Source organism: Balaenoptera acutorostrata, chromosome 20, assembly GCF_949987535.1.
Source record: "Balaenoptera acutorostrata chromosome 20, mBalAcu1.1, whole genome shotgun sequence".
Lineage (NCBI taxonomy): Eukaryota > Metazoa > Chordata > Mammalia > Artiodactyla > Balaenopteridae > Balaenoptera > Balaenoptera acutorostrata.
Genome location: NC_080083.1, coordinates 49,102,950 through 49,115,670, shown reverse-complemented (window position 1 = coordinate 49,115,670; position 12,721 = coordinate 49,102,950). Strand labels below are relative to the sequence as shown.

General features: G+C 37.8%; 1 protein-coding gene across 2 annotated transcripts in view; it reads right to left on the bottom strand.

Moving 5' to 3' along the window:
* DDX42 (DEAD-box helicase 42) overlaps positions 1–12,721 on the bottom strand; it is a 47,717-nt gene that overhangs the window by 33,019 nt on the left and 1,977 nt on the right. For both annotated transcript variants that reach the window (XM_057536017.1, XM_057536018.1), the window contains exons 2-3: positions 3,951–4,184; positions 2,040–2,190 (exon numbers count right to left, since the gene is read on the bottom strand). In XM_057536017.1, coding sequence (XP_057392000.1) covers positions 2,040–2,190; positions 3,951–4,168 — 369 coding nt within the window. In that variant the 5' untranslated portion in view covers positions 4,169–4,184. The remainder of the gene's footprint in view (positions 1–2,039; positions 2,191–3,950; positions 4,185–12,721) is intronic.

Sequence of the window (12,721 nt, the reverse complement as noted above, 5' to 3'; positions counted from 1 at the left end):
ACTAAAAACAGAGCTGCCATATGATCTAGCAATCCCACTCCTGGGCATACATCCAGACAAAACTGTAATTCAAAAGATACATGCACCCCTATGTTCATAGCAGCACTATTTACAATAGCCAAGACATGGAAACAACCTAAATGTCCATCGACAGATGAATGGATAAAGAAGATGTGGTGTGCGTGTATATGTGTGTGTACACACACATACACACACACATACACACACACACACACACACACACACACACACAATGGATTATTACTTGGCCATGAAAAAGAATGAAATAATGCCATTTGCAGCAACATGGATGGATCTAGAGATGATCATACTAAGTGAAGTCAGAAAGAGAAAGACAACTACAATATGATATCACTTATATGTGGAAACTATTGATAAATTATGACACAAATCAACATAGATACGAAACAAAAATAAACTCACAGATACAGAGAACAGACTTGTGGTTGTCAAGGGGGAGGGGAGGAAAGGAGGGAAGGAATGGGAGTTTGGGATTAGCAGAGATAAACTATTATATATAGGATGGATAAACAACAAGGTCATACTGTATCGCACAGGGAACTATACTCAATATTCTATGACAAACCATAATGGAAAAGAATAAAAAAGAATATATATGTATAACTGAGTCACTTTGCTGTACAGAAGAAATTATCACAACATTGTAAATCAACTATACTTCAATAAAATTTTAAAAAAAGAAAACAAGAGGGGAAAATTAAAGGAAGAAATTAAAGCCAACGTGGGAATTCTCTGCCAGTCCAGTGGTTAGGACTCTGCATTTTCACTGCTGAAGGCCGGGGCTCGATACCCCTGGTTGGGGAACTAAAATCCTGCAAGCTGCGTGGTGTGGCCAAAGGAAAAAAAAAAAAGCCAATATGATTGTGTGAATATTGGTGCCATTAAGAGAAGTAAGATGAAACACCTGGTTGAGGAGGAAAAGATGATGAATTGGGTTTAAGGTGCCATTTTTACACCCATGTAAAAATGGTCAATATGCTTCTAGAAAAGCAGAGCTGAAACCAAAGAGAGACTATGGGACTAAAGATATTAATTATTCACATAGAAGTTACGTTTTAGAAGAGGATGAGGTCACTAAGGAATGTATAAAGAGTGACGATAGCAAATCAATATAGCGAACTGTAGGAGAATCATATTTGAGAAACGAAGAGAATCACAGTATGACAGATAACAGATGGCTATGTAAGAATTTTTTTGGCACAATGATATGATAGTTACATTTTTTAAGAGTTACAGAAATACAGAAATACTGATGAATGAAATGATATGTCTGAGATTTACTTTAAAATAATCTGAAAGAGGGGTGGGAGTTGTTAGATAACAAAAGATTGGCCAAGTTGTTAACTGATAAAGCAGGGTGAAGGGTACATGGAGGCTCATTTTATTATTCTACTTTTGTATGTGTTTGAAATCTTTCATAATAAATAGCAAATAAACAGAAAATAAATAATAAATAGCAAATAAACAGAAAGTCAGGGAGATGGGAGAAAAGAACAAAATACAAAATCACAAAAGCCTAGTGAGAAGAGTTTTAGGAAGGAAGAGGTCACAAGTTTCAAATTTCTACAGCAAGGTCTTGAATGTTGATGATAATGTTGATAATAAGAAATAAACATTAAAGGTACAGAATACAGAATTTGTAATTTTAGCAAGTTCCTTAAGTTTAATTACCTTACATATTTATTTAATAAATGCTAGATTGAATGAGATAGTATTCATTCAAGAATATACCAAGAATTATTAAAACAAAACACACACAACAAACACACACATCTTGAGCTACTATGTTCAAGGGTTACAGTTCAAATTCCTAGGCACGAATCATCTCTGAAAATGCTGCAGGGCCAGTGGAAGCATATTTAAGAAACTATAGATACAAAAGCAAAATTCTCCCAATAAAGGGCCAAGAAACAAACTCTGACTGAGGACTAAAGCACTAGGTTAATCTGATCTATTTCTATCACTGAAAGTGTTAACATAACAGAGTTGATACTTGCCTCCACTTCAGCCATGAATGCCTCTAAGGGATCATCATCGCTGTCAGAATCTACTGGCTTGGAATGGAATTGCTGGCGGGTAGGTGAGTTTTCAGCAGGAATGTAAGGTAAATCAACATTGCTAGAATCTTCTTCCTCATCTTCAAAATATCTGAAGATTAAGATGCATGATTGATAAGGGTGAATGTTTAATTTGGGGTCAGGTGAATCTTTAACACAAATTTTTATTTAAGTATATGTTTCTATTAAGAGATTTCGGTCCTTTGGCTTAGGACCTAATTATTAAATTATCACTTAATACATGCCAAATTCTAATACTGCAAAAAAAAAAAAATCACAGCAGAGTCTCCATTTCAATAGTGTCTGTTAAAAATCACATTTCCAGTTCTCTCAAAAGGGATGAGTTTTCAGTACAAATTTAGTGTATCATTGTTGAATAGATATAGCAAATATTAAAGTGTATGCCATGGAAAAAATTACTTTGTATGAAATATTATAAAGCTAGTTTATTCTTCATAATCCTTAAAGAAATTTTGAGATATATTCATAAGGCTAGAGACTTTCTTCAGAAGTTCTGGGCTGTTTTCTGAGAACCAACAGAAAACTTCTAAAATTAAAAATAAATGTTCAGGAATATAGCCAATATTTTATAATAACTATAAATAGAGTGTAACCTTTGAAATTTGTGAATCACTATGTCGTACACTTGAAACTTATATAACATTGTACATCAACTATACTTAAAAAAAAAAAAAAAGTAAAAAAAAAAAGTTCAATCCAAAATCCTCACCATACTATGTAAGTATTCAGAAAAGAATTTCAACATCTGGAAGAAGTATCACTTTCCCTCTAACAAATATCCCGGAAAAGAATATCTATATCGCTATCAACTAAAACAAAACAAAAACATTGTTTAGATCTTACCTCAGAATTAAATGAAATAGTAATACAACCAAATATTAATTTAAAGAAATCACAACTACAGCTTAAACTTTTATAGCCTTTCAAGTCTTCATTTTAAAAGCTCTAACCACTGTTATGTGCTACACACACACATAAATGCATATTCATTTATATGGTAGTTTCATTTAATGTATCATTTAAAAGTATCTCTGAGCTGGTAAACTGTTCTCTAGAATAATGATCCTTGACTTTGCTGAATCTTAAACACTTACTTCTGTATTTAATTGCTAAACAACATACCAACTTTTTAAAATGCTGCTGTGTACTTTAAAAACTCTGATCTTGAGGGGTTTTTTAACTAAAAAAAAAAACCTCAAGCAGTGTCACAACCAGGTTGGAAGTAATACCAATACAAGATTTCTTCAGACTTGGCAAAGAGAGAAGTTATAATCTATAAGGAATCAGAGCTCAAACTTTCAAGCCCCAGCTTTTTAACAATCACCTTCTTAGATATCAAGTTAAAAAAGGTAACCAGTAAATATGTTTCCTGAGAACTGTGGGCAAAAATCTGAGCAGATTTTCCTACCACTATAAGATATTACAACATAACAGTTTTAAGGACTTGGGTGTTGAGCCAAACTATGCCTCTGCCAGTTCTGACAATTGCCTGTGTTTCCAAAACAACTTATATGGTGTAAACAAAAAACTTCAGTAAAGACCATCAAAAGCCATGTGAATTATTTAAAACTCTTCAGCCACATTTAGGTTTAAATGGCCTCAAATCCTTTTTGGAACAAGCAAAAGTGAAGGACCACAAAAGTATACTCCTTATGTATGAGTAAACTTAACAATTTAACTTGTTAGGAACAATGCAATCCAGTGAGATAACTAATTTAAGAAGTCATATTATTATTTGAGAAACAAATGGTTTCTTTGCTTCAATTTCTGTTGATGGAATGAATACCTCAAAGCTTAACCTTTGCTAAATTACCAGGTATTACCACTTACGCGTTTTCTTCATCAAAGTTGGCCCGTTTAGAACCAATTTTGTAGAAGGAAGGGAGCTGTGGTGGAGCCGACTTTCCAAATCCAGAAGAGCTGGTTGCCCCAAAGGCACTATGGGACTGCTGTGGGAGTTTTGGTTCCTCCTTCTTTCCCGCACTAATGGCGAAACCTCCAAAGCCAAATCCCCTCTTAGTGCCAGGGCCACCTTTATTCCAGTTCATGGTGTCAATGACTGATCTGTTAGGAACAAGAGACACTCACATAAATTTAACTTTATAAACAGCCCACTGATTTTTACGTCAGTTCCAACCTTTGCCTCTCAATTAAAATTTTAACTTCGGTACAACAAAGACTGGCACAACACTATAAATCAACTATATTTCAATTAAAAAAATTTAACTCTGTACTTCAGATATGCAATATGCTAACCTCAATGAAACGGTCACACTTTCTGAAACACTGAAGAAATTGTTATTTCTTTTGTTGAGATCTCAATCTGAACAGGAATGCAGTATTTAATACCATACCCTTCAAAAGGATTTGATTGCTCATTTAACATCTTATTCAGTTTGCCTATTGTTAAGAATTACAAAGAAATTTCCTAAGCACCGATCAAATAGGTTTAAAAGCACCTTATCTCTTATAAGTCTTGGTTCCAAAAAACCTTTTTTTAATGACACAAGTTACCTACGTTTTATAGAACAGCGGAAAACTCAGAATGCGAAAAGGAACAAAATAAAACTACCTGAAATTCCTCTCTCAGATATGCAATTTCGTTGATATCTTTTGCTTTTTTTTCTACGCATATGTGTATACACACACACACCCCATTTAAAATCAAAACTAAAACCATACTGTACAAATTGTTTTAGTTACTAATTTTTTTTTTAAATAAATTTATTTATTTTTTGTTTATTTATTTTTGGCTGCGTTGGGTCTTCATTGCTGTGTGTGGGCCTTCTCTAGTTGCAGACAGCGAGGGTTACTCTTCGTTGCGGGGCGCGGGCCTCTCATGGCGGTGGGCTCTCTTGTTGCAGAACATGGGCTCTAGGCACACAGGCTCAGCAGTTGTGGCACACGGGTTCAGCAGTTGTGGCTCGCGGGCTCTAGAGCGCAGGCTCAGTAGTTGTGGCGCATGGGCTCAGTTGCTCCGCGGCATGTGGGATCCTCCCAGACCAGGGCTCGAACCCGTGTCCCCTGCATTGGCAGGCGGATTCCTAACCACTGCACCAGGGAAGCCCTAGTTACTGACTTCTTCACATTATGATATACATGAACATCTTTAAACGTCAGTAAATATATTTCTCCACTTCTGTTTTTTTAAAGTTGTAAAACATATCATGTATCTTTGTGCATACTCTTAATTATTTCCTTAGGATCAATTTTTTTAAATGCAATTGCTTAGCAAATGGGAATGTGCATTCTAAGTTTTGCATTTACAGAAAAGTGTCCATTATACACTGAGTAATATGACAAGGGCATAAAACAAGGTGGGTGGTATGATTCAATGTAATTCAATGTAAAAGCATGTTTTACATGTACAGAAATAGCTGGAGGGCTGCTTATGAAAATCTTAATAGCAGCTATTTGATTTTTACTTTTTTCTTTGTTTTAAAGTTTACCATTAATAAGAAAAGTTTAAATGTTTATAATAGACTCTGAAGCCAACGTGAACAGAGTTCCAAAAACTGCTTTTTACAATGGCATCGTTGAAGGGACCAGGAACAGGAACAACACACTCTTACTTTTCTGGTTCTATGCCCCTCCCCCATATATAACCTATAGGTTTTGTTTTAACTCCTATTATATAGCACTTAGTTCAGTCTGTTTAGTATTAAATTTGATTTATGCCATGTCACCCTCTGCCCTTAGTTCCAGGTAGGGACTGTCTTCACCCATTTTGGACTTTGCATAAAAGTTATTCGTGGCTAGAATAAGCACTTTATAAGTAATAGTTTACTTACACTTAATTTAGACCATCTCCTGCCTTCTTCAGGAATCCCTTAAGGGGAATCAACATAATTCTAGTGAGATGAGATTTAGTAAGAGTATTTACAAGCCAGAAAATTTTAGCATCTGATAGTATTGTTTAACCAATCTGTGAGCCTGGCTTTCCAAGAGCTGTTCCTAAGCAACAAAAACGACGGATTCTGAATTTTAACCTTTTTCCTAGTGTATATAATGCATGATAAGAGGCTAGTAATAAATAAGCCATTGAAGTCAGAAGGTAGGCAAAGGAAGGAAGGAAAAAAACCACCCTTGGTAGATTTTAAGAATTACATTAACAGGGACTTCCCTGGTGGAGCAGTGGTTAAGAATCCACCTGCCAACGCAGGGGACACGGGTTCGAGCCCTGGTCCGGGAAGATCCCACATGCCACGGAGCAACTAAGCCTGTGAGCCACAACTACAGAGCCTGCGCTCTAGAGCCCGCGAGCCACAACTACTGAAGCCCACGTGCCACAACTACTGAAGCCCATGTGCCTAGAGCCCGTGCTCTGCAACAAAGAGAAGCCACCGCAATGAGAAGCCCGCACACCGCAGCAAAGAGTAGCCCCCGCTCGCTGCAACTAGAGAAAGCCTGTGTGCAGCAACGAAGACCCAACGCAGCCAAAAATAAATAAATTTATTTTAAAAAAAAAAGAATTACATTAACAACCTCCTAGCAGGAAGACTTTCAATGGTTTATCGAAAGCTTGCCGAGGAAGGTCAGGCAATGCATTGGGTGCTGGGCATTTATAGATAAAAGATACAGTCCCATTCTCAAGGAGTTCACAGTGTAGTTTTAGCCAGCTTTAAAAAAAAAAAAAAAAAGTATTCTAATAGAGGTACTGCACAAAGTGCATTTATTGATGGCCCAGGAGAAGGGTACCCAACCTATGATGAATTGGGGACAAGGCAGTTTTTCTGGAGATGACACTGGCGTTCACTTTTTAAATCTGAAGAGGCATTAGATCAGGGAAGAAGTGTCAGGAGAGGGAATTTTAGATAGAAGGCACTGTAAGTGCTACCACAGAGAACTGGAAATATTTCAGTGCAGCTAGAGTTCTGTAGGACATTTGGGAAAGTTGCAGGGCACATGTTCAGAAAGACAAGCAGGGCCCAGATGAACAGTTTAGTATAGTACGTTAAGAACACACCATACAAAACTACAGTCTGCCAGTTATAAGGAATTAATTTTAAGCAAAAAAAGGACATGTTTCAGATCAGTATTTTAGAATGATTCGATGAGAGATAGCAGGAAAAGTTGGACACAAGGCAAGTGGTTAGGACATTATAAAAATACAAATGTAAAGTGACAAGGTACTGAACAACTAAGGAAGTGGCTATCAGGAAGGAGAAGGGGGGTTGTAGATCTGAGTTGTTAACTTAGTTATCTATGAGGAAGAATCAACTGGGGTAACCAAATTAGACGTGGGAGCTAAGGAGGAATGAAGAGTCTAGAATAACTCTGGAAGTTTCTGGCTTTTACAGATTGGGTGAACGGTGGTGCCATGAATAGAGATGGAAACCTAGAAAAGCCAGGCATGGAGAAGCAGGTAGAAAGTGAGATCAGTTCAGTACCTATGGGAGAGCTAAGGACAGCTGGCAAGTAAGGTCTGTAACTGCAGAGAGAGCTCTGTGATGGGGCTATAGATTTGATATGAGACATTTGCATCTGAGGTTACTGATGTAGATAAGCTAGCAGAGAGAGGGCCAGAGAGTGAGAAAAGGGGTGAGACAATCATAGTGTAGGTCAATATTTAGGAATGGGCAAGGGAAGAGAAACTCACGTGGAAACTTGAGGACGAACAAAGAGGAAGGGAGGATAGCAGAGAATATAGTGACACAGATGGTGAGACAAGTTTTACAGGCAGAAAGAAATGTCCAATGTTAAAAACTAAAAAGAAGACAGGTGAGATAAGAACTAAAAAGCCTCCATGAAGCAGTGGGGGCAGGGTTAAGGAATGATTGGTAAGTGGTAGAGGATGAAGACTAGGCCACGAGGAGTGCAGATTACTTCCTAGGCTGTTTACCAATGACAGAAAGGAGAGCATGAGGTGTTAACTAGAGGAATTTCGTTTAAGGAAGAAATGTAAGCATGTTTATATGCTAAAAAGGAAAAGCCAACAAAGAGAAAAACTAAAGATTTAGGATGACAGGAAAAATCATAGGAACAAGGTGTTGCAGAGACCTGAAGAGACAAGATCGAAACCTTTAATAAGGAGTAAGTAACTCTTCCCCCTAGACTAAGGATAGAAGAAAAGGATGGACATAAATTAATCCTACTAAATAATAAAGGGTTCAAATTACAAAAGAAATAAATCAAATAATTCTTTTTAAAAATTCAACTTCTGCCACAAACAGGCAAGCAGTGTGACTTTAGGTGGGTGAGAGTTGCTTAATGGTTTAGACATAAGGCGCAAAATATGCAATACTGTTTTCTTTATTAACTCTTCGGAGATTTGGGTCAGCCAAAAGACTGAGAACACTTAAGTGCCCCCAAGCCTTACACTAGTGTGATCTAGGTCACACTGCCCATGTTCCCTAATTAATTGCCTCTAGCAAGGCCAAATAACTGTGCTATCTATACCCCACTGACTAGAATGTCAGCTCCACGAGGGCAGGGACTTTGCCTGTTTTGTCCAACATAGAATCCTTAGTGCCTAGTGTATATAGTACTCAAAAAATTTTATGTTGAATGAATAAGTATCATGCGTTCAGGCTCTTCAAAATTCATCCTAGTGTTTGTGAAAACCATCATCTCCCGTTATTACAAACCTTGCTATCTAGCCAACCAGTCGTCCTGATTAAATCTAAGCCAGATCATCCTCAGTGCACCACTAATTCTTACTTTCTTGACAACAGTTTTTCCTACTATTAGTCCATGTATATGGCTACAGATCCTTGACAATCAGAGGTTTGAGGGGCTGTAGCTGATATAAGAAGCACAAGATGGCCAACCTAATCTCTATTTGGTTTTATGATGTTCAAAGAAAAAGAAAAAATGAACCCTCCTCTGCTTAAGTTATTGAGGCTATTAAAATTAATTTTCAATCTCTAAGCAAACATTGTTTGGAGAAGAGACATCCATTAAACAGTTAATAAGACAGTCAAAACATAGTGAGGATATTAAAAAATTAACTGTAGTCCTATTCGTGGGTCTCCTCAAAGCTCCCTTTATTTAGTCTTGACACACACACACACACACACACACCCCCACCCTGAGCCTTTTCTCAGGTTATAATATGCCTGGTACATCCTTCCCACAAGCTGGCAAACTCATATCAAATAGCTCTGAAACTTCACCTCTGCCTCCATAAACACTTCTCAAATTGATGACAGAAAAGGTGAAAAATCACCACATGGCTTCCGACACCCAGGTAAAGCTCACAGACTTCATTAAAAACACAAACCAGCAACAAAAACAATCCAATTTTAAAAATGGGCAAAGGACTTGACATTTCTCCAAAGATATACAAATGGCCAATAAGTATATGAAAAAATGCTCAACATCACTAATCATTTGGGAAATGCAAATCAAAACTGTATCACCTCATACTCATTAGGATAGCTATTATTAAAAAACAACAACAACAACAAAAAAAAGGGCTTCCCTGGTGGCACAGTGGTTAAGAATCCACCTGCCAATGCAGGGGACACGGGCTCAAGCCCTGGTCCGGGACGATCCCGCATGCCTCGGAGCAACCAAGCCCATGTGCCACAACTACTGAGCCTGCGCTCTAGAGCCCATGAGCCACAACTACTGAGCCCGTGCACCACAACTACTGAACCCCACGTGCCGCCTAGAGCCTGTGCTCTGCAACAAAGAGAAGCCACCGCAATGAGAAGCCCGCGCACCACAAGGAAGAGTAGCCCCTGCTCGCCGCAACTAGAGAAAGCCCGCGTGCAGCAACGAAGACCCAACACAGCCATAAATAAATAAAGTAAGAAAGAAAGAAAGAAACCTACACAACACAAAATAACAAGTCTTGGCAAGGATGTGGAGAAACCAGAACCCTTGCACACTGCTGGTAGGAATGTAAAATGGTTCAGCTGCTGTGGAAGACAGTACGGTGGCTCCTCAAAAAATTAACCATAGAACTACCATATGATACAGCATTTCCTCTTATAAGTATAGACCCAAAAGAACTGAAAGCAGAGACAGACATTTGTACACCCATGTTCATAGTAGCATTATTCACCATAGCCAAAAGGTGGAAGCAATCCAAGTGTCCACAGATGGATGGGTAAACTAAATGTGGTGAGATAAATATACAGCAATAGTATTCAGCCTTGAAAAGGGGGACAATTCTGACACATGCTACAACATGGATGAGCCTTGAGGACATCATGTTAAGGAAATAAGCCAGTCACAAAAGGACAAATACTGTATGATTCCACTTATATGAGGTACCTAGAGTAGCAAATTCAGAGACAGAAAGTAGAAGGGTGGTTGCCAGGGATTGGGGGATGGGGGGATGGGGAGTTACTGCTTAATGGGGAGACGGTTTCAGTTTTACAAGATGAAAAGTGTTCTGTGGACACTATGGTGGTGATGGTAGCAAAACAATGTGGATGTACTTAATGCCCCTGAACTGCCCACTTAAAAATGGTTAAGTTTTTTTACGTGTATTTTACCAGTTAAAAAAACCCTTGAAAATCAAAGAATCAGAATTCCTCTTGCACATGTATTTTTAGGTTATTATTTTATCCAGTTTATGAGGGAGAATGATGCTGTCTAGACCTCAGTTTCTACTCTGAAATGCAAACATACTTGTGAAATTTGTTATATTTTTTCTCTTTAAAAATAGTGCTTTTTAAAATAAAACATCCAATCTGAAAAGAATTAGCTGTATAATAGAACCATAAACAAAATGTATAAGCATTTGCTTTAAAGAGAACAACCTGAGCTGGGTCTTAGAAATAACAAACATTGTTTTATATAGAGCAATAACCACTTTTTGCTATGTGCCCAGTACTGAGGGGAAACACCTCTCCTTTCCCATAATCTATAAAAGGCGACTCTATGTGGTAAAGTATTAAATGAAGTATAGTGGGTCAGAAATAAATAGTGAAAAGAGAAAATGAATTTCCATCTTTTTTCGCCAGGTGTTTGTTAATACAGTGGAACTAGGGAAAGTCACACTCAAGGGAGACGAGCACTCAGAGGCTCCGCAAAACCTTCTCCCAGGTACCTCCAGGCCCTGGCCCCAAACCTCCCGGCAATACATTTCTGACCCTGTCTTTCCCTTCAACAGCTCTCCACAGGTACTCAATCAGGCTGGAATGAGGCTCTCCATTGTGGCAAGAACTATTTTACATGCACTTTGGTGAATGCTCTTCCCTCTACCTGTATTCCCTCCCCACCAAATCTCTCACTATACCTACCATAGTCCTATCCTTCAAAGCCTATCTCAAATACCAACTCGTAGAACTATGACATGAAGATGATTCCCCAAAAGAAGTGGTATCTCCTTCCTCAAACTCCCTTTCTAGTCTTAAAACACCCAACATCTATTCATAACTATTTGTGTTCTTGTTTTATCTCTCCAACTCCATGTTACAAGTTCTATGGCTAAAATAGCAGGCTTATTCACTTTCTTTTCTTTTGTTTTCCAGAGAATACACCCATTATTCATATTTATTCAATATATAAGGGTACCCAGGGCGACTTACAACTTGGCCAAAGAGAAAAATTAAAGATAGCTGAAGTACCTGCTTGGTACTGTTTTAGGCGCTAAAATGTTGTGATTTAGCAGAAAATCGTAACAGCACAGTAAAGGAGTACCGACTATGGAGCCAAGCTGACTATGTTTAAACACTGGCTTTGCCACTAACTTGATGTGAACCTCATGGAAGTTACTCAGATTGTCTGGCCTTAGTTTCTTCATCTGTAACATGGTGAGACTATCACCTACTTCACAAGGTTGGTGTGAAAAACTGAATTCATACCCAGAAATACACTTAGAACAAAGCTTGCCAAACAGTGCACAATATGTATTAGCTGTCATGTTTATCATCATTATTTTTTCTCCAAAAATCAATCTCTCCATTGGTAAATGGAGAATATCAAGCTAGACTTCTCAGGTTTCTTTCAACTCAGGGATTCCATACATCAGTGTCACATGACACTGAAGATGCCAGAGATCACTACGAGCTGACAAATGGGGACAGGCTTCATAAGAGAGCTAGAACCCAGAAAATGGGGTTTTCTATACAGAAAGATGTAAGCTGAGTAGAGAAGTGTGAAGGAAGAAGACATTCTCGGGAGGAAAGCTAGAAATAGCAGTCTAGGAAGTCAGAATAAGTTGGAACATAAGGAAGATAATTTGGCGAGAGTCTTGGACAATCAAATAAGATATGATCTAAATGACTTTAAAAATAGTGGACTAAAAACAACTGATTATAAAACTACTTTATCACTTGTGTCTTGGGAGAGGAAAGATTTCTAGTGACAGCTGACCACCATCCACTCTAATAATCTGCCCTGAGAATAACTCACACACTATAAATCTGTCGGTTCTTTAACAAGAATCTGTTCAAAACCCAAGAATTTCAACACATTCTTCTAAAGCCAAATACAAGTAAATGCTGGATTACATTTATTTTAAAAGCATGTCTCTTCTCTCTGCTGGCTTAAAGAAACTAAGAGCTGATTACGTAAAGATCTGATAAAACTAAAATATAAAGAACTGTACTGTTCCACAAATTACACTAAATTATTATTTTTTTTTAATTTTATTTATTTATTTATGGCAGTGTTGGGTCTTCGTTTCTGTACGAGGGCTTTCT